The sequence below is a fragment of the Numenius arquata genome, chromosome 5 (assembly GCF_964106895.1).
Source record: "Numenius arquata chromosome 5, bNumArq3.hap1.1, whole genome shotgun sequence".
In the NCBI taxonomy this organism is placed as follows: Eukaryota; Metazoa; Chordata; class Aves; order Charadriiformes; family Scolopacidae; genus Numenius; species Numenius arquata.
In genome coordinates, this window is record NC_133580.1 from 9,166,369 (window position 1) to 9,194,018 (window position 27,650).

General features: G+C 37.3%; 1 protein-coding gene across 1 annotated transcript; it reads right to left on the reverse strand.

The window, feature by feature from the left end:
• Positions 1 to 1,032: 1,032 nt before the first annotated feature.
• RADX (RPA1 related single stranded DNA binding protein, X-linked) lies at positions 1,033 to 27,427 on the reverse strand. Its single transcript, XM_074148310.1, has 16 exons — positions 26,833 to 27,427; positions 25,652 to 25,794; positions 23,099 to 23,291; positions 19,763 to 19,871; positions 19,518 to 19,609; positions 19,305 to 19,427; positions 18,030 to 18,137; positions 16,208 to 16,375; positions 15,479 to 15,639; positions 14,776 to 14,981; positions 13,530 to 13,598; positions 8,115 to 8,194; positions 5,849 to 6,142; positions 4,432 to 4,614; positions 3,377 to 3,525; positions 1,033 to 1,131 (listed from the first exon to the last, which is right to left on the reverse strand). Exons 1-16 carry the CDS (start codon positions 27,425 to 27,427, stop codon positions 1,033 to 1,035), a joined length of 2,772 nt encoding a protein of 923 aa, XP_074004411.1.
• Positions 27,428 to 27,650: the final 223 nt, after the last annotated feature.

The window sequence follows — 27,650 nt, forward strand, 5'->3', positions numbered from 1 at the left end:
TCAGTGTTGTATTCCATACCAATTACTAGTATCAACTCTTGTTTTCTTATGTTAGAGCAGAAAAATGAAAAACTTTCTAATGTTAGAACTCTGTAGGCCATAATGAAAATAAATGACAAATTGTAAAGTCATCAAGACCTTTTTCCAGTTTTTCTACAAAAGACATGCTGAACAGTCTTGAAAGCCAGGAGAAGCTGCAATTGCTGGTATATGTTTTGATGGAAGCTCGACCTAGTTCCTCTGTAAAGATTCTTTGAAAGAGTAAACACAAGTGTGGCGAAGATTCCTGGAAACCTGAAACAGCTTTGAAAGTGAAAAGAAAATGGAAAGAAATAACCCAAGACATTTACATATATTAATTCATTTATTTATATTTTTCACTTTTCAGTTTTGCACTAGTTCTACATCACACTAATTCAAAACTGATATTACCTCTAAGACCTATGACTTAGCAAGTTTTATACAATCCAAAGTACCATCAACTACGTACAATTTACCCCCCTCTGGTTTTCTTTGAAATTAATGCTGGAAACATAAGAAACATGGAAATGTAAGATTTTAGAGTACAGTTCTTCAGTTGTGTATGAATTCTACAGTTAGGGAATGTGCTTTGATTGTATTTTACCCTCAGCAGTGGTACTATACAGCAGCAACAAAGATGATCCTTATGACATTTTTTCAGGAGTAAAGATTCTGTATCTTGGTTTAACATGGCAAAATTAACATGTTTGTTATGATGTGACAGACTCGGGGTGAAAAATACCTTGGGTTTATTCTTGGTCAACAAACACCAAATGAAATAAAACAGTAGTTTCTTTGCAGAAAGGACCTTCACCCCCGTGCTACAGCACTGGTGTGGCAGGGAGAAGGGAGACAGAGTAGGTGGAACCATGTATTAACACTGCAACACTTCAGAAACTGAAGTCAGCATATTAAGTTCAGCGTAACTCAAGGGGATGGGGTAAGTGCCTCCACAGAATGACCCAGAGTATTGAAATTCCAAGTCTACTACAGGCATTGGATTTTGTCTAGCTATACACAGAGAGCCTGTGCTTCTAACATTGGCATTCTCATTCTGCAAAAGTATCTCTCCTTCCCAGCTTTTGCCATGAAAAACTTCAAACACCACTTCTGTAAAATAAAATTACATACTTTAAAGTCTCAAGTGGATATTATACATATTCCACATAATTCTGATATTTCTTTTAGAGTTAGGAAGTCCTAACATGGAGGATGAAATGATTAATGCTTCGTTTAAAGTGTAGTAAGGAGTGCAATGTGGCAAACAGCCTTTGCTGTGTTTCTATTGCATGGGATGGATGGAGCGGCCAGAACAACTGAATAGAGTGGCTCTGTGACAGTGTTAGCCACATCAGTCCTTTCGTACAAAGATAATTGCTTTAAAAATTGTGTCTAGAAATAATGGTTTCATTAAAATTAGACTTCGACCTGAAGTATATCTAAATAAAAAATACTGGCTGACACAGTCAGCATGGCTCAGTTTGGTACACGAAGTGCTGGTGCTAATCTCACTCTAGAGCAATGGCCTCTAATCTTCACATACCCATAAGTAACAAAATTACACAAATAACATATTGCAAGCAACACCGTGCTCTTCTTGGATTGGTATGTTTTCATTTGCCTTCTGTGGCGAGGTTACAAGCTACGCTCAAAGGCATGGGTTGACAAACATTGCTCTAGAACTAATACTGTATGATTCATACAAAATATAAACACACAATACAGTCACATTTAATTAACTTTTAGTCCCTCTGCAATTTAAGTTAAACTGCTCTCATTAATACATTTTTAAACTGTAAACCACACTAGAGAGACAGAGTAATTTTGTCACTTTCTTTAGCCCTAACAGGCTTTTAGTTTTTATCTGAAGTTGCCTATGAACTTGTACTATAATAAAGACAGTTATGTTTCTCCTTCAATTACCATTAACTGAAGTTAGGGTACAGAATTTAAGTACTTGAAGACAAAGTCCACTGTCCCCAGAACAGATGAGTGAGCTACTGGTTGAAAGAAATACTCCCCAATTACCAACATGCTGCTAAAATGTGTCTAAAAGTTTCTCACAAAGGAATAAATCCATTCCTATAAATTAACTCTGTGGGCTTTGGTCAATAATGGTAAAATTTAATTGGCAAGCTTCCATAATTCAATCATTTCTTCTCAAAGAATTGAACTGAGACCAGCATTTCACATGGACAAGTTGTCAAATAGCAATGTGTTTAAGCTCCTGCTTGAGAATAATTTCCTACAGATCCAGTCGTATAAATGATTTGAGGCTGTTTGACATGAAAAGAAAAAGTGGGACTTCGTTCTGAACTCAGCAGGAGCCAGCTGCTACTTAGTACATAGGCAAAAAGTTGACAGGATTTTATAGAGTCTCTTGCTCTTGTGGAAGTAGCAGCTTCTTGCAGCTGCTGAGCTCTTTGATGTACTCAGAATATAGCCACTACTAAAAAGAAAGAGGACAGTGGTGATCAACAGAAAAAAACCTAATGGTGTGACAAACTGTGTATCCTGTGATGCTAAGCACTCCTTAAAGACAGTTTTTCTCTTGCAAAGCTAGAAGCAAGTTCCACTAACAAAGTTTCTTTTTTTAAAATATGCCATTACTTTTTTATTAATAAATAAAATATGTTAAAAACTTTCGGGTGCTACATTCGCTATCCAATACTATATATACAAAAGCAGACATATAAAAACACAATAGTTGATCTTGTTCAGGTAAAAAGAACTGAAAGTGGCTTCTCGGATCACTGAGTCCAGTCCCCGGTACTAAAGGCACCACGGTATTTAATCCCTTTCACAAACCCAGTAAGCTTCAAGCCTGAAGAGCAGTTAGGCTGCCCATAGTACCTCCCACCAAAACGTCACTATAGAACATAACAGCTCTAATCCTAAAAATTATTCTAATTTCCAGCCTAAATTTATATCACAGCCAGCTAATTATTTTGCAGACATTGCGTTTAATATTGGGAAAGTCTGCCTCTCTTCTCAGTTCCCACCCCGATATATACATTTCCTGTGCATGTACGTGCACAGAAAAAAGAGAAGATGACAATCAGACTTATACTCCTTGGTATCCTATCAAAAAGTAAGCTCACTGTATTGCCTATTCATCCTTCCTGAACATTAAGTGACCAAGACATTGTGTAATCCATTTCAAGACTGATAAAGGGAACAATCATCCTTCTCAGTTACATGGATGACCATTACAATTGCTCTAAGAATCATAATTTTTTGTTTGTGTCTGCTAGTTCTAGAAAAGTGCAATGTGTAGAGGGTGTATTCAAGTTACAGCAATTTTATTTCCCTCCTTTTGAACAATATAAATTTGAAAAATAAGTTATTAAATTGCACCGGACTCTGCCGGCTCCACACCAGGTTCCACAGTCTTGTAGATTTTGCTCAGAAACACTTCTACCTTATCATCACCCAAGTGACAGATGTCCAAGATGCAGACAACATGTTTGCCATCTAGATCCATCGCTGCTTTTACGATTTCATCTAGAAATTAAGAAAACACATTTTAAAATACATACAGAAGAAAGGTATACTGAATTCACATTGTTTTCCATGCAGTAATGTGTATATGTTCAACCTTCATTCGGTGAAAAACCTCACTCTATTAAATTCTGGCCTACGGGGATTTATTTTCCTTTTGGGAGGATTTTATTAGTAAATTTGATCACTAGAAATGACAGCATCAGAACTTAGACAGGGAAAAGCTGAAATATTCATTACTTAACCATTAGTGATTCTCAGATTTCATAGTATTGTTCAGGGAAAAGTAAAAATGTACTTAACTTAAATCAAGTCTGTCTATATAAACATGCAGGAAAACATGATGCTTATATAGCACTTTGTAGTATGATAGACATTATTAGTGTTCACCATATTTGTTGTGAGGTGGCGGTAATTAGAAGCATAATCTGAAGGAAAATAATTCCACAGCAGGCAAATACTTCAGTTTGTTGGCCCTGTAGGTTGCATTAAAGCACCTGTTCAAAGTGACATCAGTGAAATGGATTGACTGATTGACAGTTATTCCACTCTACTTCAAAGCAGATAAAGCCAAATATACACATACTCAGCCACAAATACTGACTTCTATGTCAGTAAAATTTTGCATCAACAAATAACTGCAAACACTATCTAGGTCAGTTAGGAGTTTGTGGTTTGGATATTAAAATACTAACTTCACAGTATGAGAACAGCTCCCGTAAAAACTGCCTTGAAAGTTCAGTATTACATTTATTTACTAAAGGTGGGCACATAGAATTCACGTATCTTCCACTGAAGAGGTGAACGATGTCTGACCTACAACAGAGATTTCTATAGAGGATTAACTCTTGCACTGAAAGATAAAACAAGAAATGATAAATAAGTAAAGTCAGTGAAAGCCAGTCTCACTTGAAAGCGGAAACATGTCACAAGTCCTTTCATTGCTAGTGGCCTTCTGCTGACATGTAGAGATGCAACTCATACAAGATAATAATGTATCGTTTTGAACGTCTTCTAGTTGAAGTAAGTGGGGATCTTCAGGACAAAACAGTGGAAGAAATGCAACATCTATTGCTACATCGTGGTTTATACCTGTTGAAAAAAAATATTTAAGTTAGCAGAAAACTTCATCTTCAGCCCATTAGCAACTTCAGGCACCATTTCTTCTTTTTTTTAAAACAAACAAATTATTGCAGGCTGAACCTTGATTTTTATTTACTTGCTCTTTGTCCATTAGTTAATAACATTTCTATATATATATTGATATGATGTTATAACATACTATGATTTATGGCTAACAATGCTGATAGCTCAGAAAATATGAAACCAACATTGGAAGCCATTTCACACTCCTTTTTTACTTTATCACTGCTACAAAGGCAGAGAAATTCATTTTACAACCAGTGTATCTATGCAGTATGCAGTGCGGTACTTGTGCTACTTTCTTCTTGAATATTATATTGTAAGTCCCAGGATTCTAATGACTGTAAATATTCAAACACCTTCTCTACAAATCTCCCTTAGCAAATAATGGAAACTTTTAAATTATGGGAACTTAACATCAGCATCGTTAAGGTAGGCAATTTCCTTCTCCTTTTAATGGGAACAAACAGATACACATCAACTTGCATATTTATATTTTAACAAATAAACATCAATCAACTGAAGCTTTGTGCTAACCAGAAGCAGCAAAAAGCAGCTGATGAGTATGGCTAAAATACAGCTCTTAATTTTCTAGCATGGAAGAAAGGCACCTCAGGAGCAACAGTACTCAAAAACACAGCTCAATGAGAATAAAGCTCAAAAGAAGCATTTATAGTTGCCCTTTTACTTTTAAGAACACTAACTTGCTTCTGATGAACACCTCTCCAACAGGGAAGTCAGCTGACAATCAAATGCAATTTAATAATTTACCTGATGATGTCAGACTGGTTGAAATGGTGAACAGAACCTACCTCTAATTGTAATAATCAATAGCTTAAGGACTATGCTCATGCTTCAAATGATACACATAAACCTATACATAAAATTGCAATTACAGGAAATGTTATACTAGAAACAAGATATTTAGTCATTTCATTTAAAGGTATTTTTTAATTAGAACTACAGCTTTCCAGTAAAAAATTATCCTAAATCATGACTCTAACAAAAATCTAAAGTGTCAATCACCTTTCTAAACTTCAACAAATACTCAGAATCAACTGTTTCAGAATCATTTGGTTTCTGACAAACCTTCAAATCATTCTCAAGTTAATGCAGCAAATAGCTAAGATCTTATACTGTTCTTGCTTAACCTTTTTTAGAAGCCGAGCTACCAAATACTTACCCAAAACTGTCACTTCGTAATACCCAAGGCCACTGGCACTTTTGAACTCGTTGATATTTTTATCTGTTCTGGTTTCTTTTGGCTGGTGCACTGCTGCATGAAGGTTGTACTGTTGCATTAGTAAGTCTTTGTGCACATAATCAAATTTACGTGGGATGCTTTCTGGGAAAATTGTGCTGTGATGCAAATACTTCATTAACTTGTCTTTCACTTGTGCCCACAGGTCACTCTGCCATGAATCACGAATTCTTCCAGTGTCTGCAGTTTCAGGTATATCACTCATTCTTTCTCGGTCTATTATAAACACAGAAAATATTTAGTTGCTTATATGCTCATAGAATTGTATCACTTCTCTGCTAGATGAGAAATATTTTCATTAGAACATTTCTATTATGAAGACATGGCAGAACGTTCAAAACATACAACACAACAAATTAAACTGAGGTTGAAGCGTGAGTAAACTGGTAACCTTTGAAGCTAGACTTGTAGTAAAAAAGCTTATTTCACCACTGAAGAGCACTGGCGTGGCTTGTTTTTGGAGAGCACATAATTTGTTTAATGAACAGCCAGAAACCATGAAAACAAGTTTAAAATAGGTACAAGTGAAAATAAACTTTTCCATCCCTTGCACAATAACTATATGCTTCTATTGAGGACTATGCTACATTTAAAATTTCTTGCTATAGTCAATGACAACTCTATTATTCTTCCCTGCTACAAGTAACTTGAGGATTGTAAACGGTAAAAGCTTATATAATCACTTCCAATTTTGAAAGCAAGTGTTAAACCCCACTTTTTGAGCTTATCAGAAAGCTCATTTCAAAATATTCCCAGTATAGCCTTGTCCAGAGAAGGGCCACCAAGATGATCAAAGGACTGGGAAGCCTGCCATATGAGGAAAGGCTGAGAGAACTGGGTTTGTTCAGCCTTGAGAAAAGAAGGCTTAGGGGCTACCTTATCAACACATTCCAGTATTTAAAGCATGGCTACAAAGATGATGGAGATTCCCTTTTTACAAGGAGTCACATGGAAAAGAAGAAGAATGTTTTTCACAATGAGAACCATCAGGCATTGGAATAATCTCCCCAGGGAAGTGGTGGATTCCCCAACATTGGACACTTAAGATTCGGCTGGACCGGGAGCTGGGCCACCTTGTTTAGATCATACTTTTGCCGAGAAAGGTTGGACCAGATGATCCTTGAGGTCCCTTCCAACCTGGTACTCTGTGACTCTCTGATTCTATGAAACTTGACACAACATATGCAAGAACAAGGGAAGTAAAAGTCTCGCTGCATCGAACTAGACAACACAGGACAGAGAGTTTAAAGAAAATTGACACTAATACTGTGAGAAAAATATGTGCCTATGTTTAGTAGCTACATTTACTAACATATTCACATAATTACTGCATACTTACATTAGATGAGAGATTGATTCATTTATTTTGGACTACACTCAAAATAACCAACTGAAGTTAAATAGGGTTTCACACGCAGTGAGGAAATATCAATGTAAATGATATCTTAATTTAAGAATAAAAGTATCTAAATATAGCTATCTATATCTATCTAAATATTTTAGATATAAATATCTAAATAAAAATATCAAAATATAATTCTCTACTGCAATATTACTTACTACAGTTAAAAAAACGAGACACGTATTTTACTGTATGTCTTCACTTTTTGTTTTCTTTTGAACATGCATGGAACATGAGTTTATTTTTCAATTGCAGAGGAAGAAAGGAAAAAGTTAATAACATTAACTTAGAAAAAATCCCCAAACCAAACATCATTCTTATTACTAGCTTGTATATTTCACCCATTTTCTCCCACCTCTTGTACTTGTCTTTTTAACTAGGTACTCACATAACTTTCGGGCTACCTTCCTGGAGAGGGACAATTTTATTACACGCAATTGACAACAGAAAATGTGAGGTCTTATGCTACTAGGTGCTTCTGAGGTACAAAACTACCTTAAAATTTGTATAAAGCAACACCAAAAATTTATTTCCCATTCTGGGAAACAGCCCGACACCGTCCTTCCAGCCATCCTGTAGAACACATCAGGGACGTGACTGTGCAGAATGACATTAACGATGCATCAGTACAGTGGCTCCCTACAGGCTGATGCAGCCAGATTGTACAGAAGGGCTGTCTTGACAAAAAAAGAGTTATAAGGATATCTTTGTTGCCTGTTTTGGACCTGAAGAGAAGAAGTAAGCTTAAGCCTCCTAAGGTTAATGTAACAACTATTTCCAACATACCTGTGCTGTACTGTAAACTGTCTGATACAGCCTGTCCATTTTTATCTTGCACAAAATCTTCATGTCGAAATTCATCCAAGCTACGAAAAAAGAAAGTTATAGTATATATATATATATATATCTATATTTAAAACCTATTTAACCTCAGACACTATGCAGCAAAAGTTCAAACCTTGACAGATTTCTAGTGATAAATGATACAAGCTTGAATGAGTAAGCACTAGTACCTGGCTTCATATCACAAGACTTGTAATATAGCAGCTTAACATAACAAGACCTACTACACTCAGTAAATCAGTTTTGAAAAGCTTAGGACAAGAACTGCTGTATTTCTTTGCTTTATGAAGTACATAGGGAAGTACTTTGTGCTCAGAAAACAGTGTTTGTTGCCCTCTACTGGGCACCTATTGCAATAGCCTGTGTGACACTAAAAGCTGAACATCAGAGATGGCCAATAGGTTTATGACTTGATTCTAAAAAGCAGCTTCACAGCGTGCTGCTGCACCACCATATCAGCACCCTTCAGCAGTCACAATCAAAGGATGAACCAAGTCATCGCTCTACAATCCAAAATGATAGAGAAATTCCAAATATATATTTTGCTTTGAACATACTACCCTGTTGTAACAATCAGTTCAATCAAGCAAACTAGATTTTTGTTATACTTTCATTTTTAACCATGAAATTTTGAGGTAATGGTAAGCAACCATTCTCTAACAATCTCTGATGAATCACCTACGATATTATCTAGGAGAAAAATGTAACAGAGACTCTGCAGCTACAACATGGTAAAATAAGCACTTAGGCCCATTTATTCCTTTCTTCCTTGCTCCATTCCTCTTATAAACTCACCATGATGTCTGAATAAACTTAGGAAAAAGACTCTCTTGGTTATCTTGCATCACAAACAACTGAGACCCAGGCAAGACTTTGTTACGGTACCATTAAAATTTCAGACTACCAAAGTAGTTACTAATAAAATATTGTAACTGCAAATACACAGAAACAATATACAGAGAGTGAAAAAGGAACAAAAGATGAACATGCTGTTTTTAGTGGGACATTCTGTATTTCTGTCATAAGGATTTACGTGGGGTTTTTTCCAATTTTTCTCATTTCATACTAGGATATTTCTTGAAAATTTCATGTCGATATTTCATAACAAATGGAAAATATCTAAAATCTAATGAAAAGATAAAAGAAAATACATTGTGGTTTTTGAGTATGAAAGCCTACTTTATGAAATGCACTGTCATCATGGTGTGGGCTAAGTACTGGAGTGACCTCCTTGTGATCTCCAATTCTAGGCAAAAAGAATCCTCACTTAAGCAGCACAAACTGTGCAACTGAGGTTTCAGCTGCCTAATTTTGTAAATAAAAAAAGCTGCCATGTAGAGAACTTTAAAACAGCACGACCCTACTTGCTTCCCACCCCCCAACCAAGCTTCTAAGCGGACTTGTGTCGAAAATGTTGGTAAATGAAAATTTGTATGTGCTTGTATGTGACTTTGTAGTCCAAAGTATGTTTCAAATATTGGGGTCCAGGGCAACCTCAGAAATATACACGCAAGATGTCAGATCTAAGTTTATGCAGTGGTATTTTTATGTTTTCTGATGAGAGGTAGCAGGAAAGTTTGTCTCTTTCTAAAATGATAATTCAGTAATTACATTGTGCTTCCTATGGTATTATTTCCAGATAAAAAAATGTTTCCATGAAAATAGTATCTTGTGAAGAATTAATTCCTTTTACAAGAACCATCATGGAAAGTAATTCCTGTGTATGTATAACAATAAATTAAACATTTCTATACCAGCTACATTAATACATTTTCAAGCCATTAGAAGACATTTTCAAAAGTATTAACAAAAGTAGTGTAATTAAAAATTAGTGCCCACAAAACTAACTTTCACTTGCACTTCTGAACAAGAGACATGAAAATCTAGTACAATGTTAGGAAAGGCTTGCTCAGAAATCAACGTGTCAAGTTCGATACTCGCCAACCTCCCTCTTCATTAATGCAGAGGATTAAACCAAGTCATACTGATGACAAGTTGGTATTATCAAAACGGGTCTTTCTCTTTAAAAATTGTCTAGTTTTGGAGGTGAATAGGCTCCGATTTAGAGCATATGAAAAGAGAGACTCTGAAAAATATGAAAATAACTTGTCACATTTTTTCTCCACTTCTTTCACAGATCTGTAGCTGGGATGACCTCTCCTACCTGCCCAACGTGTTATTCCTACAGGACTGCTTTGTGCTGGATGTGTGTACAGCATAATTTCAGTTAGGTTCCTAAGGGAAACCTACTTGTCTATACACACAGTTTATATGCTTCTCTGCCAGGCAGTATGTCTGCAACCCACCTGATAAAACCCAAATCCTTCCACTTACTGCAATACACTGTGGCTGTTGTACATCTAAACACCCACATTCCTATTTTGCCCAAGCCAGCTTTATGAGAACTTGTGCTGTGCCAAATGTGCTATTCTCAGCCTGCGTTCTGCAGGCTCCGCTTTTCACAGATGGCCATTTGCAAAAAAAGCCTGTATTCAGTATTTCCAGATGCACTGGTATTCACCTTCTCAGTCATTTTACTTTAAGTGTTGTCAACAAAAATAGCATTCATCAAAATAGATGGCAGATGAATACTTTTAGAAAATATTGGGAAAATAAGCATGTCTTGTGCTTCACGCCTATTTCCTAAGCACTGAGACTGAATGGGATAAAAAAAAATTAAGAAAGAAAATAGTTACAACTTGTAGCCATGCCCAAATGAGTCAAGGTATTTAAGTGCCTCAAAATAACAAAACCAAACACCCCACTCACTGATATAACTGGTAAAAGCCTCATTTATAGACTAGTTTGAAATCAACTCAACTGTGATGACACCATTATGGTACACGCATCTACCACGGCAAGTAACAAGAATAACCAAGCAGCCTTCTACAATATTTTTGTTGATATCTACCAATTTCTCCCTGAAAAATTCTGATTTATGTGAAAAAGGGGTCTGAAGGAAATGTCAAATTCTGGGAAACTTTCAGTCATGCAAACCTCAAGCTGAATTTCCCCATATTATAGAATCCTCATCCCTTAACTCTCATCAGAGGGGAGGGAAAAAGGAGAAAAGGGTCTAAGTTACATAAACATTTAGAAGTGAAAGTGCAAGGTTAGAAGCATACAAACAAGTTACTTTCAAGCAGCGTAGAGTGTGAGCATGTAGTGCACTGCAGTGCTAAACTTACAAAGATTAAAATGCTAAGAAAACTACTGTGTTTTTTTTCACTTCCACATAAAAATAAGGCTTTTTAAAATTCCTGATCTTTCCTCATTCACAATAAACTATCAATTTACTACCAATTTTAAATGTACTTTTAAGCATTTAATATACACCAAAGCAATTCTTTGGGGTATATTAATTAAATGCTTAAAAGTACATTTATGTTGAATGTCTCTCCTAACAGGTATATAAATATCAACAATAATATTAAATTAACCAGTTTCCTCTTACCTTGTTCTTTCTGAAACCCTTAGTAATCAGATAAGTAAGTTACCTCAGAAACATAGGAACTGAGGCTGTCAATAAAGAGCCTTAAGATAAGCTATTTCTGTTTAAAAACAAAAAAACTTTAAAAATGCAACCACATCCTGAAAAATTGCAAAAAATACTTGACACAAAATAATTTAAGATATAATATGTATTTAAAAATATATCTCCACTGCTGTTATTTTATCAATGTATAAAATGTTTCAGTGAGAGCTGACATTCTGCTACTTCTAAGCAACAGAACAGAAAACAATGCAATTTTAAGGTCTGTCAGGCTAACCTATTTTAATTCTGCAATTTGGAGAACTCAGCACAACTTCATAGTTAATTACAGAAATACACAAGTTACCTTTTAATTATATAGAGTGAAACAGCTTTCCATAATCCAACACAGACTTTCTCCTCCTTTAGTTGGGGTTCTAGCACTAATGGCATAGAGTGGACACACAGGGAGCGAGGAGAGTAGCAGATTGAGAAAAGCAGAGAACAAAGTAAACATGCCTTAACTTATTGCTTCACTTTCAAGAAATGGGGAGAAATTCTTCCCACCCTCCACCCTCAAGAAAAAATGGAACATTTCTCAGCAAATGAAAGGAAACAGGATTCGTCACATTCAAAAAAACCTGATTTTCCTGTGGATTTGTGCCACAAGTCCCTGCAAACAGCTGCACCACCTGCAGAGATGTGGCCTTAAAGGCAGGTGTCACGCTTTTAATAAATGGCCTGCAGAGCCAGGCAACAGTCTCCCCTAGAAAATGCGGTATCTACCAAGAGGACTAGAGGAAACAACAGAAAATGTGGCTCAAAAGATGCCAGTATATCTTACAGGAAAAGCTTTTGCAAATTAACTTCGAAGAAACGTTTTTCAAGAAAACAGACATGCTTGTAGGGCAGTAATACTGGCAGAATGGTCAACAACTTAGGATCAACTACATTACTATTGTGTTGCTCTACCCCTAGCACCATCATTCTTTGTATTAGTGGGGAGGGAAGAGGTGCTAAAAGTAAACTAAGGCGGCAACTGAGGGGCATAGGTACTCATGACACAAGCCCAAATCACCGCTGCCAAAAAACCCAAATATCCGAAGTTACTGACATCAAAGAGTTCAAACATTCAAGTTACCCGCTGAGTTTGGAACAAATGACAAGAATTTATGGCCCTTAAACAAAATGCAGGAAGGAATGTAGCTTTTTACTCCAGACTAGCAAATAAGAATAACGATAACGTTCAGTTTTCTTAATAATTTCCCATTTGTAGTTATTTCATTAGGTTCCAGGCTTATCAGGGCTCTGGAGTTGAAACTCCTACCTGTGGGGTTTACTTATTTAAATCCTTCTCTGGATCCAAACTGAGTTCAATAAGGACTGAGTTTTAGGTAGTAGAAAGAGCCAAGTGGCTTCTCAGGGACAACCATGCTTACACCTCTGTAGCACCAAGGATGACATACAGCTCAACCCTCACTAGCAAGTCCATTAATGGTATTACATTGTTCACTCTGCCAGCTAGTTAAGCATCCCTCGCTCCCACCTTTGATTTTGTTACTTAAACTGTAATCTCTCTGAAACAAAAACTACATATATTACTCCGCTTACCATTACGGACCCCTATTACCATACATTCCCTAAGCAGAACTAGTAACAATATAAAAATATGTTTAATAACACACTCAAAATTAAGTTTCAGAATAAAATAATCCAATATATTTGAACTGGAATCAGTGCAGAGGAACCGAATAGAAAATATTAAACCCTACCCTGATCTCTTTCATTTCACTTCCATACAAATTCTTGACCTGTAAAAGTTTCACTTCAAATATCTTTGTTTCATCATTGCAACTATTTAACATAATTAACTTCACATGACTCACCCAAATTTTCTTCTTGCAGACCGTGTGAAATAGGGGTAAGATGGTACAGGAGTAACAGATGCACTTCCCCTTAAAGTAGGAAATTCACCATTATTTTACAGTATTTAGTTAAATGGAAATACACAAAGCAAAGAACACACGTGTTTTTCTTTCAGGCAGAATGAACCTAAGATATTCAAATGTTGGAATTTTCCTTATGGAACAGAAATCCACTAACAAGTTTGCTGTAACACTGCCAAGACAGAATTTCTATCCACCAGGGTTTTCTTAGTCTTAACTTTTCATTCAATCCTAATTACATTTCATCTCATTTTCCCTCAAAATATTCTGAATACCCGCCCCTCTTGCCACATTATGACTTTTAGATGTGAAAATGTGAAAAGTCGAGAAGAAAAATATACCCTCTACATGAGAAATCCACTACAAAAAAAAAAAAAAAAAGACATGACTGGCAAGATTTTTGCAACATTAAATCTGTCAATATATACACCAGGTTTTTAATACTAAGTATGGGTACATTAGATTTTGCACAAACACTGCAACAAAAGACAATCTTATACAAGCAGATATTTTACTCTTGAACCTAATACGGTTGTATAAGACAAATTGTCTTTGGAATAACGTCTTATTCCATTTCCTTATATCAGATTGATGTCCTTTGTCTATGTCTGAGTAGATGCAATACAATTTCATGAAATCCCATCACAAGCAGAGCCATAGTACTACAAGTTATTTTGAGCCTTTAGGTGACCACCATCTTCTCGCCTCTCTGATAATAAGTTACAGCTACATGCAGTACATTCTATTAACCAGAAAGAAAAAAATAAGGTATATTTGAAACTAAGGAACAGGTATATCAGATCCTGATTCTGCATTTTCAGTGAAGAAATCTTATTTCCTCACGCAACTGTAACTGTTGCTTGTTCCACGGCTATGTCACTAAACTATATATGGTTCAAATATTAACTGCTTTTATTTCAAATCTGTGAAATTAACAATAAAGCAGCATTAATATTAATCAGAAGAGAGCACTGCAAACCAGACACCTGCTTTAAACAATCTGTCATTAGCCTGAACAGTGTAATTGTCATCAACTGATGCTAGGAAAGGTACCTAACTACCTTTTAAAGATTAAACTATATAAGCTTTTAAAGCTTTCTTATATATTTTCTATGGTCTGGGCTCTGAACTCATTTCCGTAAACGCTTTTTAGAACATCCACTATATATTTATGAAGAGAACTTACTGTTGTGCATCTGTATTTAATCTGCGCGGTATCTTTCTCTTGACTGAACTCTTTTTTGACAGCACAGCTTGGTGGTGTTCCCCAGGAGGGCAATGTGGCCCCAGAAAAGACTTAACTTCTTTATTTTGAAGGTTGGCGTTTTTCCCCTTGTGAACAGAGTCTTCTTTGGATGTAGCAGAACTCTCAAGAGACCGAGAAGTATCTTTCTACAACAACAGTTGATTGTTTAAGAGTTTCAAAACATTTCGAGCTATTGCTTCAACTCAAAAACCTGCAAGTTTTTAAGTAACTTACAAAGGAAAAGAACAATTTACCTACCTTCTGAAAGTCACGTTTTATCTAGCAGAAATTATCTTCTAATCATATTAATAAGATAAATTCTGTCTAGAAAGTGACAGAGACCATGTTGCAGTAGTTGACTTTCCCACAATCTAATTTACATTAGGCTATCCAGTCAAACTAGTAACTTCTACACAGTTAGGTAGCTTTAAGGAGGACTGTCATAATACTTTCAGAAAAGCACTGAATCGTTGCTTTTTAAAAAGTTCTAAATTATGACTTTCAAAAATTTTGCTCTCAAAATAGCAAACGAAGTTAATCAAGAGACAATATAACTAGGTTCTGAACTCAAATGCAAAATTCTCCATTCTAATTACAATCACAGTTGCTTAAATGCTTTAACATTAATTCTCAAACACTGTACCTGAACAAGTTCCACTCCTGAGGCTTCTCCAGCTGCACTGCTACAGCTGATGTATCTTATGGCACTAATTATTCCTTGGACAGCAATGCGCTTGTGTTCTCTGTAGTGCAAGTCTTGAATCTCTTTACCTGTTTCACCTATGGCTTTCAAAACGGATTCAACTGCAAAAAAGAAATTTCCATAAACAAGTTTTAAAGAAATATAATATCAAAGTGTCTGAATGCAAGATTCAAAAGAAAAGATAATTTGTTATTAAATATCAAATTGATTTAAAATTACATTTCTGAAGAATTTTACATCTTTTTGTTGTTCGCATCACATGGAAAAAATTTAAACAATGAATCTTTTTAGGTCACAAGCATCTTTTGGTATGCATTATCAGATAGCACAATTTCTGTTTCAGGTGAAATTTCTAATTCACTGTATTCTTCAGTATAACTGTCTTTAATTCTGACTTAGCAGAATATTCAGACTAAAACTTAGGGGCAGATTTGTATCTCAAGCAAGCTGCTACAGTTCTGCAGCTACTGGTGCCATGGCACCTTCTGCAAGACGAGGATTTAGCCTATGATATATTTAGTCATGAAAGGGAGTTTTTCTTAGAAGACACTCTAAATTTGTGTCATCCGTATAGTAAATGTGTTGATTTTTAACTGATGCTTTAAGAGCTTGGATTAAGACTGAACTGAAAAAGGCTACAAATCTTAAAAATATTTGACGGTATGATACCTTTATTTTTTTTACAGTATTTCAAAAAGTTATTTGGAGGTCGTGGAAAAGGATAATAGCCACCAATGACAGTTTTCTTCATTTGATCAGCTTCGCGTTGTGTTTTAGTCCACTGAATGAAGTTTTTCACTTTGGTATCCTTGGTGTATGGCTGGCCCTTGTGCCACCCTTTTAAAACAAAAATAATCAGGTATCAAAACCAAAGCAGGTTACTGTCATCCGTTGTTATCTTGAAACTATCATAAACACTAGGTAGAAAAAAACAAATTAAGAAAAACTGTACTAGAGAATACAAAAGACATCTTTCCACTAGTCAACAGTGTTTTATGCAATTAGTATCTTGAATTCCTTCAATAACACTAGCATGTGACACTGAAAGTTAGAAACATGTTAAACAGTAGAAAGAAATAAAACAACTATCATAAATGCTACTAGAATGCTTTCTCCCAGGAGCATCCAAAAGAATAAAATGATCAGAAATTGTTTTATTAGCAGGAAAAAGCAGATAAATCATTGTCATAGGGTTCAGCAAAGACCGTTACTGACAGGTAATTGGCAAGGTATCTATTCATTGTTGGCTGGTTTAAAACCAAGATATGGACTAAATACCAGTTTTATCAAATAAATTGTAATCTAACCAGGTCTATGTCTAAGACAGGACCTGAAATAAATCTTACCCAATGGTTTGCAATCTCCAGCTGTAGTTCTCATTCAGGACCCAAACAGACATAAAATGAACCAAAGCTAGGGTGGGGGAAAGCTCAACTATTTAATTAGAAAATTAAGCACAAAATATACTGAAGGAAAGGAAAGAGAAAAAACAACCTCTCAAACCATTCATTTAGGAGTAAATGAAATCATTAGAAATGTATTAACAAAAAGACTAGCTTGCTTTGCTAGTCCAATTAAATACAGAACATTCTACCCAGCTTGTCAGGAAAGACCAAGTGTATAGAACTGACTACCTTCAGGTACTTTTTTAACACGTATTTTTCTCTATTCCTACTTGTCAGCAGAAAGATTCAGAGTGGGTGACTGGTATGTTTGGAACACTGAAGAAATGAGCTGGATAAACAAACACAGGAAAGATACACCTATTGCATCTTATACTCCCTTGCAATTAGGGCAGTACATCACTTGCCTGCAACATTGCTACAATCTGCCTCCCAATGCAAGAAAAAATACACTACGAACACCTATGCCTGGTCCCGCCTGTGACATGCTGAGTGGCGGTATCCAGTGTATAGTATCACAGGGCCATAAAGAATATCGTAACTGCAGACGGGAGCATTCAAACAAGACCATCTAGACGGAATGCTCCTTCAGTGCAGCCCAGCACCACTTCCCTTCCCAGACCACGTGGCCTGCGTGAGACCCCCCAGATTGGCAAAGATTACACATAACAGCTCTCCAAATATTTGGTGAAAAAGATTAGCTAAGATTAAACTTAGGACAACTATACCCTTTTTTTTTTTTTTTTTTGTAATAAGGAAATCTGTAAACCAGAAAAGCTGTAAGTGATTTTTAATGTTTTTAAGGAAGTGGTAATCTGCATTGCTACACTCTCAAAGGATTAAAACAGGCTGAAAGAATTAGTAAACATATGACTTAACCTAATAATACTTAGGTACTTTTCATGAGATACACCCATTAATGCCTCACAAGAATGCAATTTGCCTTTTTCTTTTTGAAATGGTATTTCATTATTAGCTGTCATTTCTGACAGGGAAACTAATACTATGGCTGATTATTTTGTCATAAAACAAAAATACCCTTTCCGAAGGAATGAGAACTATGTAAAACTAAAACTAGTTTAAGTTACCTGTAATGAATATTTGACTTTCATTTGAAGTTGTAAGGTAAATTGTGCTGGAAGGATTCTCAGTGAGGTCCCGTACCACTCTCATCTGGGTACACACCAAATATGTCACTGGATAGAAAAAAAAAAAAACCCTTCAGGTTTTTTTCCTGATATTTCATTGATTTTAGAATGCCAAGACTGACATACACTGGATTAATTTTATTAAGTGCTCTAAAAAAGACATTTTAGTTCCTGACCCTACAAATGGTTCAGCATGTATTGAGCCTCTTATAGATTACAATGTGCAGATGTAATTAAATTCTCAATTTAATAACTATGCAAGGAAATTTCAGCATACATATTAGGACTAAAGCATAAGATATTTCATCAGGAGGATATCAATGAAACAAATAGTAAAACTATGGATATTAGATGGCTGTGTTTCTTAAGGATAAAATCATGGAACGCACAAGAAATCATGACATGCCACTGCAAAACTTCTAAATAGAGTACAAACTCACTCTTCTGTTAGTATCTCAGTTAAACACTGGAATGTCATTCTTTGCCATTTCCTCAGAACATTCAAGATGAACGCACCCATAATCTTAACAGGGCTGCATAGTTGGTCCTGCATTACACGATATTAAAAAAAAAATGCACCAACCACTGTTAAAGGAAGGATGAGTGCTTGGAGGAAAAGAGAAAGAAGGCAAGAAGAAATATTTAAAGCTGTTTTAAAATCCTTAATTGAGGATGCTCCAGTTTGAAATTTATCATTCTTAGCTCACATGCAGTAACTAACACAGCTGGGTGATAACTGCTGTTTGGCCGAAAAATATTTATTCGAAGAAATGAAGTTTTTCCGCTTTCACCTCTCCCTTCCTCCAATCCTTCTAAATTACTCCTGTCTATAAAAAAATACTTATTTACAGGAAAAAAGGAGTAATAAATTTGACCAGCTGCCTTCTTTATTTGCCCCTGATGCGAGAGATGTTGCCACAGGTGCTTCACTTAAGTTTCTGTTTGAAATTAATGAGATAAGGTGAGCCCCAGGCACAGCTGCCCATCTATTTATTTAGACTAACTGGCAGATTGCAACATGATAAGAGTTTCAAATACTGAAACTAATTTTTTTTTTATTTTTAAATTTTCATTTCTGATCAATTGTTTTCTGTTTGAGGTGATAAACCATGGCAATTTTTTATTCAGTGGCAATTATACTCAGAATTTGAAATTAGCAAGCAACTAGAAAAACCCTATAAATAATTATTAATAAGTATAATAGAGAGATAATACTTGGGTGAATATGTTCAAACACATCTGGCTGAGAAGTCGCAAATAATTCCAGTATGAATGGTTGGTCTGAGGTCCCATCAATGGCATGTGCCCAACGATAGAGCCAGAAGTCTTCACCATGTTCTATATAAACAAATACAAAGAAAAATGTATAAGCATTTATTCAGAAAGTTAAAAATTGATAAATTCTGAAAGTCATATTTATAGAAAAACCTCTCTTTCTTGCTCGTTCAGCCCTTCCTACAAATGTCACAAGACCAATAACATCACAGGAATGATTGTTTGGTAAGTCATCCAGTTCCGACCTAAAACAAAAACAGAGCAAAAATGTGGGTATCAGTTAGTAACAAAACATACAGCTTTCTCAGAAACTTTTCAAAAAACATTTCCAATTAACATGTGGTGTAATTTAGTGAAATTTAAGTTCCAGCTTGACAACCAACAAAATTCTATTTTACCTTGTGATGAACCGATATTTAACTTCAGGCAATCCCCACTCTGGCTTAACCATTTCTTCTGGAATAATACTTATTTTAGTAGGAGGGTCTCGAACATTAAGGCTGATTTCTGACAAAGAAAAAAAAGTCAGTAACATTTAAGGCATGAATACAAATAAAAAAAAACAACCAACAAAACCTTAAAAAAAACCCATAAAAAATCAGGATAAAGTTTCTTAAATGAAGTATTTCAACTTTTTCTCACTGCTTGTGAAATTATGAATCAATTTGTCTGACTTTATGTTTTCATTAAAATAAAGTAAGGAATTCAGGAACAGCATTCAACAATGCTATTTTATAATCTGAGCAATGTTAAACTTTCCAGTTCCCTTCAGGAGCCAATTAGTCTGATTCAGCCAGACATTTTAAAAACCAGCAACAGAAACAAATACTACAATACTGACTAGATACAAAGTACTTTTTACACTAGCTTCATTCTCAAATGTCACTATGATCTAAAATTGACTTTGCAGACATTGACGTAAAGCAGAAAACAGAACTATCAGATGAGAACTTCCACATCTGATACCAGTTCAGGTAGTTATTAATATGGCAGAAATACACTACGGCCATGGAGAAAAATGAAATGGCTTCTCATGTCTATTGCACCTCAAAAACTTAATAAATTAAGCAGACTGTTTATATGCTGAATAGCAAACATGGTGGAGCATTGGGTGAAGTGGGAAGTTCTGCAACCAGATAAAAATACAGACGGAACGTCTTCAGCATCTAAAATACACAAGGTGGTACTCCATTGTCTTTCCCAGAACAAGACAAATCTTGCTGGTATGAAAGAGACAGATTCTGATGAAGTTTCTACAAGATGTTTGGTTTGGGTAAGGGATTATTCAAATAATGTACCCAGAAAAGTAACGTATACAATTTTTTATATAATTATATCCAGTCCCTCACCCTAGCAATGCAACATTAGGAAGGTGTTATACTTGAAATCAAACCCTCTACTTCAGAATTTTCTTTTGGCTACTGCTTTCTAGAAATGTATTTGTAGGACAACTGCGATTTTGCATATGGTGTTTTAGGACAGTGTCTCGGAGAAAATTCCTGAAATCAACACTTTCCCATGCATCAAAACCATTTATGAATTGTTTTGTCATTTCGAGATTAGATGAAAGCTATATACTCAACTCAGGACTACACCCTGGGATGATTCAGAAGCTAAGGTCAGTCCAGGATATTCAAACCAGCAGTTTTTGTCAGTACCACATAAATTCAGTGATCTGTGAAATACACACGTTTCCTAGCAGTGGAATTGAAGGTGCTGGTACTAACTATTTATGCTCCAAAGGTTTTGGGTCCTGAAACAGCACCTGTCAGCATGTCATACAATGCTGCAGCTGCAAACAGAAGCAAGCAACGCAGAACTTGCTTCACAGAAATCTAGGAATACGCCAGAAGCATCCTGTCTTGCAAGAACTCTTACTTTGGAAAGCCCTTTCCCGTGTGGCCTTGTTAACCTTCCAGATATATTTTACAACATTTGCCGGTAAATGGTTGTAAGGAAATACTGGAAAGTTTGATGGAATTACAAATTAGATAATAAAAAAAGTAATTGTTACTTATGGAATTCAGTGTAATTGATTGCTTTAACTAGCCAGCTGAACAACTTCTGGAGCACTGCATGCTTAAAAAAACCTGAAATATTGTCCCATATTGGGCATATAGAGCTATTTGTATTAATGGAGTAATTAGTGAGGCATTGAATTTCATTTCCTCTGAACAAAAAAAACCCAAAACCAACAACCATGCACCAGGAGTAGCATAAAATCAATTTTATAACTGCTCTAGAAATTTTTCTGGATATACGGTTCTCTTTAGATTCTCTTCTCACAGGATATATGGTGATACCACATGGTATTATGTGTTTTGTAAGTTCATATTAAGACAAAATCCTGAGTTTTGCGCTGAGAAAGGAAGTACTATAACAAACATACATAAGTATGAACCAAAGGTTAGTAATTTCTAGTTTATCCGTGGTCTGAAAATACACCGTGGCACTTTATTACAGACTGACTTTTAATTCTTCCATTACGCATCTATTGCCATTTACAGCCCACTGGCCTAATTTTCCATCTTGATCTCTCCGTTAACATTTGTATCCCAATACTGCTTGCACAAATCAGTAGTGTAGTGTGAATGAAGCCATTGAAATGATTTAATCTTGCCCATAGAGAAAGTCACCTCAGATGGCGTATTTTATTCTGTCCTTTTCCCGTAGAAAGGGTTTATGGCAATTACAATTGCTTTCAGGGCTCGCTTGTAATTATCATCAGCTTCCCTCACTAACTTCCATTCCTGGCTAAACACTTCTTTCTCCTGCCAACTCATCACAAACACTTCAGACATTAAGATCTGGTTTTAAGGCAAATGTACATTAGGCAGAGAACACATTGCTTCTAGCAGTGAAAATACTGTTTATTTTCATTCGCTGTAGCAACTGCATTAGGAAACTGTCATTTTTAATAAGTTATACACACAACATCCTTCACTAACATGCATATTTGCTTGTTTCAAGGAAGTTATTTGAATTTTTTGAATGTTAGCTGTTGGTTTGTTCTGAGTATAAAAGAACAAAAGGGAAAAGAACTCATGTTCAGCGAGGTAGGAGAATAAAAAAAAAGATCAAATCCGGTTTGGAAAGGCTATTATTGTTATATTGCAGCACTTGTATTTCTGTAGCATAGATCCTTTGAATATCTGTTACACTAAACAACTGCAAGTAAGAAAATACTTCCTCATAGCCAAGGAATAGTCTTCATATATGTACTCCCATAGTGTTGCTGTTTCAGCGTAGACAGCAGTCATCAATGCACCCTTTTATTCAGTGGAGCTTTGCAAATACTCCGGCCTTTGACCACATACACTAAAATCTAAAGTCAGATCAGGTGACAATGTGCTTCAGTGAGCTGGAAGAAGGTGTGAGCAGTGCACAAATGACACCTGTATTATGAAGCAGGAAGTAGGTTGAGATTAAAATTCAGTACCAGAAGCCTGTCTTTATGAACCCAATACTTGAAATCAGAGATTAGATTTTTATTTATTTATTTTTAAATAAAGGTTTTAACTAATTGTGGCAATAAACTTTGTAGACATGACCCAAATATTAACAGGGAACAATAAGAACTTAGATGCTAAGACACCTTTCAGAGCTAATATTTAAGGATATATACCTTATCAATTAGTCTCAGCCATGGATTACTTTCTATTTTATTTCTATAAAGAGCTGCCTTTTTACAGTTATATTTCATTGACTCAAAACAGGTTTCTGCAATACTTAACCGATTGTAGGAAATCTCTTCATCTGTGAATCCCCTGGGGTTGGCTGTGTTTTAAATGGGTAACTGGTTTTGATAGCATACTGTTCAAGAAGTAGTACCGTGCCAACCTTTATACTGTTATACCATTCAGGACATAATGAATTCCACAAAACCATTGACATCATGCCTGAAGCATCAGCAACTTCAAAGTAAGCCTAAAGAAAAAAAACAGACAAAGTACATTCATCTTTTATTTATCATCATTCTGGTATGTATTTATTTTCAATAATGCATCAGCTACTTAACTCATGAACAATTTCTCTCATGTATAAATGGATACAGAGTATGTTCCAAAACTTGTACTGAATACTGGAGTTGAAGAAATTAATAATTTCCACAAAACAATTTTTCTACAACTACCCCAGCCCAAATTCTTAGCTTTTCCGTGCTCAGTAATGGTAGGTGACTCTAGTTTCTCTCTATGGTTTTTAGAGGAGGTTGGGGAAATACCACGCACAAGAAACAATACTGAAAAGATTCTTTTTTATCAGTGAGAATGCTGTATTTAGAATAACATTTTAAAATGTCCACAAAGGAAAAAACATATTTTGGAAGTTGAGATGCTACAGGACCATTTGCCAAATATTCTTGATCAAAACATGATATAAGTCTGATTTTCAAGAAAAAAAAAATATGCAGAAAACAATCTGCACTGCAAACCACTATCTTCTCATTGAAGTTTTTCTCATGACAAAGATTTCTACCCAATTTTTTTTTTAACCTGGGCAAACTTCGAATCCATAACTGAGAAGATCACTGAGCAGTGAAAAAGATTTTTAAACAGTCTTCTAATGGTCTTAAAAGGTGGCAATCCACTGAAAAATAACCTCAGCTCCATAAAAATGCTTCATTTTATCCATTCATCTGTCAGCCTCAAACAATCATCTACTTTGGTAATATACTAAAAGAGTGGATGGTAGTACGAACAATTCTTGAACACATCTAACATCTCATGTGTTTTTCTCCCTTGCTGCTTCTAAAATCCTCTTTTCCTTATTCCAAGTTCAATACAGAGATTATCCAAATCAACACTTGTTAGTTCATTCTAATATTCCTAATTAGTCACGAACCATGAATCCTTAAAAGTAAACCATTATAGCACAGAATATTTTGTTATCCCATTGGTTTTTATATATTAACAATAATTCAACACGCAACACTATCTAGAAAAGGAATGCACAAAGCAAAAAACATGTAAGATCTGTTTCCTTTAACTTCTTGAGCTGAATCAACTCCGGGTATTGATTCTACACTTAATGCCAGGAAAAGTGAGTGATGAACTGCCATGAAAGCTACAAGTATCATCTAGACTGTCTACTGAGAAATACCTCCAATAAAAAGACCCAGATTTTTCTTCATATGCAAAGGGAACAAAAACTTGGAATAAGAGAATACCAAAGCCTTTCACCTCTCTCTCCCCATGGAAGAATTTATATGCATTATTGGAGCTCTTTGTAAAGTGTTGCCATGCTGTACAGGGTCTGGCTGGGTTGGAGTTTATTTTATTTGTACCAGCCTGAACAGTGCTGCATTTTAGAACTGTGACTAAAATAGCATTGATAACACACCAGTGTTTTAGCTGTTGCTGAACAGCGCTTGCATGATGTCAAGGTCTTTCTCACTCTGCCACCACAGCAAGTAAGCTAGGGATGGGCAAGAGGCTGGGCAGGAACACAGCCGAGACAGCTGACCTCAACTGATCTTGGGGAGATTCCATGCCATGTAACATCATGCTCATGTAACATCATGTAAAACAAGCTGCTAGTCTTGCCAAAGTACCCATTGTTCAGAGACTGGCTGGGCACTGGTCTGCTGGTGGGAAGTGGTGAGCAATTGCCTTTGCATCACTTGTTTTGACTTTTTTTCCCCCCCTTCATCTTATTAAACTGTCTTTATCTCAACCCATGGGTTTTTTCTCACTTTTGCTCTTCTGATGCTCTCCCGCAGCCCTCTGGAGGGGGCAGGGGAGAGCAAATGACCAGCTGGCAAGTGCTTAGTTGCCAGCTGGGACGAATCCACCATACCTGCTATCTCCATTTCTAAATTGCTCTACACAAAGTAGAATAAAACATATTAAGAAAATCATTAAGAATTTTACAGTAAAACAACCTATCTGGAAGTCACCAGGTGTGAGAATTAGCAGATACAAATTGTTAAAATTTTTTTGCTTTTCTTTTTTTCCTTCAGACAAGACAAACTAACTCCAACTTCCAAAGCATAAAGACCAGAAACATTTAGGCTGTTAAGCTACTAAAAACTCCAAATATTTCTATTCCTTCCCAAAAAGCTCAACTACAGTAACTGAAACACATCCACCAAAGTTTGTACATACGATCACTAAATTCACCATTTCCTACTCTAAAGGGCTTGGCATTTTGGTAAAGGTAGTATTTTTAATATAAAGTAGCTACAACATAAATCTTAACTTTATATGCCTACTATATGGGAATAATGATTTCTAAATGTCCTACAGCTATTTGTTTGAGTGTTAACCTACGTATTTATCCCTCTTTACCTGATAAGGCATATCCAGTTTTTTCTCTGGTTTCCCGTAGTACCTTAGTCTAGATTTGTGCAGGACTCTCACAAGAAGTGGATGGAAGTGAGCTCTGCTTCTCCAAGTCATTTCCAGCTGACCAAGAGAAGTCAGCTTGGAGACTAAGGTTGAAGAAAAAAAAGACCAAAAAAAGAGCATTCGTGATTGAACATTTAAGTTTTCAGGAGTAAAATGCACAGATCAGGCCATCACATGTATTTTCTTAATGTTTCTAACATTTAAAAAGGCTCATTTACTGACATTATTCACCATGAAATCCTGTTCTGAGCTATCAGCACACAGCACAGTTTTGTTTATTTAATTGAAAATTTAAGATTTAATCTAAAATGACATACAAGCGTCAGACGAGCAGAAGATCTACTACAAAAGACATAGGCGTTAAATTACAAGGCCATCACACTTTTGCAGAAGCCCTGCTTATACCTCCTTCCTCACCAGAGTTCATGGACTGGCCTGAGTCCCTTGGCACTGGCTGCATTTTGAGTGGCAACTTCCAGGTGCATTCACTCCCACAGACTAGCCAAGAGACCACTACTGGAACAGCTGGTTTTGTGTGATCAGGGGAGACCTTATCTCTCTCTACAACCACCTGAAAGGAGGCTGTAGCAAGGTGGCGATCAGTCTCTTTTCCCAAGTAACAGGTGACAGGACAAGAGAAAATGGCCTCAAGTTGCGCCAGGAGAGATTTAGATTAGATATTAGGGAAAATTTCTTCACTGAAAAGGTTGTTAATCATCGGGACAGGCTGCCCTGGGAAGTGATTGAGTCACCATCTCTGGAGGTATTTAAAAGATGTGGTACTAAGGGACACGGTTTAGTGGTAACTTGGCAGTGTTAGGTTAACGGTTGGACTTCATGATCTTAAAGGTCTCTTCCAACCATAACGATTCTATGATTGACACTTCAAAAGTAACACGAACATGTAAACTGTGACAGGTACGACACATTTGTATTGGTGCCTAATGCAATCGGAGGGTCACTTCGGACCAGCTGCACAAGCAACCGCACCCTCTCACCTCTGCGGGCACCTTCGAGGGCTCCAGCAGCGCAGGCCTCCCTCAGGCACCCAGCTGCCTCTGGGCCGGTTGTCCACCTCCACCCCTTCCCCCTTCCCCTCCCTCCGCCTCCTCCCCGCTTACCGTCGACGTCCACCTGTGCCTGGGGCTTGTCCGCCACCCACATGTCTCCGTAGGGATCCTCATTATTCCACAGCGGCAGGTAGTGCTTCTTCTCCCCGCGGAGGGGCGGCGGGCGGTGACGGCGGGGCGAGGAGGGGGCGTCTGTCCCGCCGCCGCCCCCCGCGGGCTCCAGCTCCTCCAGGCAGAGGAAGCCGTACCGGAGCCGCTTCTCATCGTACAGGTACGAGCAGCGCCTGAGGCGCAGGCGCGCGCCGGCCCGCAGCTGCGCGCGCTGCACCAGGCCGTTGAGGCGCGGGGCCAGGTAGCAGCGCTGGTGGCACGCGCCGTCCGCCAGCGTCACGTCGTACCAGTACTGCGGGGCGGCGGCGGCGGCGGGCGGCGGCGGCGCCTCGGCCAGGTACCGCTCCACCGCCACCACCGTGAGGGGCGGCGGCTCCGCGGGGGACACGCTCAGCTGGGAGGAGCCCCGCACTTCCTCAAAGACCTGCTGCAGCCAGGAGGCCCCGCCGCTCGCCGGACCCCCCGCCGCCGCCCCCCGCCTCTCCTCGGCGGAGCGGGCGCCGCCACCGCCGCCTTCCGGGGTAGGGTCCTGCATGACAGCCCGGGCCGCTGCTGGGGAGGGAGAGGGCGGCCTCGGCCTCCCGCTGTCACCGGCTGAGCGAGGGCGCCGCCATGGCGCGGGGGCGGGGCTGGGGCCGGTGCGCGCGCGCGCCGCGTTCCGTTCAAAGCTCCCAATGGGCGCGGAGGGGGGAGGGAAGACGGTGACAGGAAGGCGACGGCGGGGAGAGCGGGTTCGGCTGGGGCGGGGGTGTGAAGGA

Bases quoted from the DNA above. Each gene is read 5' to 3' on its own strand.
- RADX (XM_074148310.1), bottom strand. From the start codon at position 27,427: ATGCAGGACCCTACCCCGGAAGGCGGCGGTGGCGGCGCCCGCTCCGCC. The intron at 19,428-19,517 runs GTTTTTCTATAA...TTGTTTATATAG, and splicing joins TGAACGAGCAAGAAAGAGAG to AACATGGTGAAGACTTCTGG. The intron at 18,138-19,304 runs GTATTATCTCTC...TTTTCTATCCAG, and splicing joins GTTTGAACATATTCACCCAA to TGACATATTTGGTGTGTACC.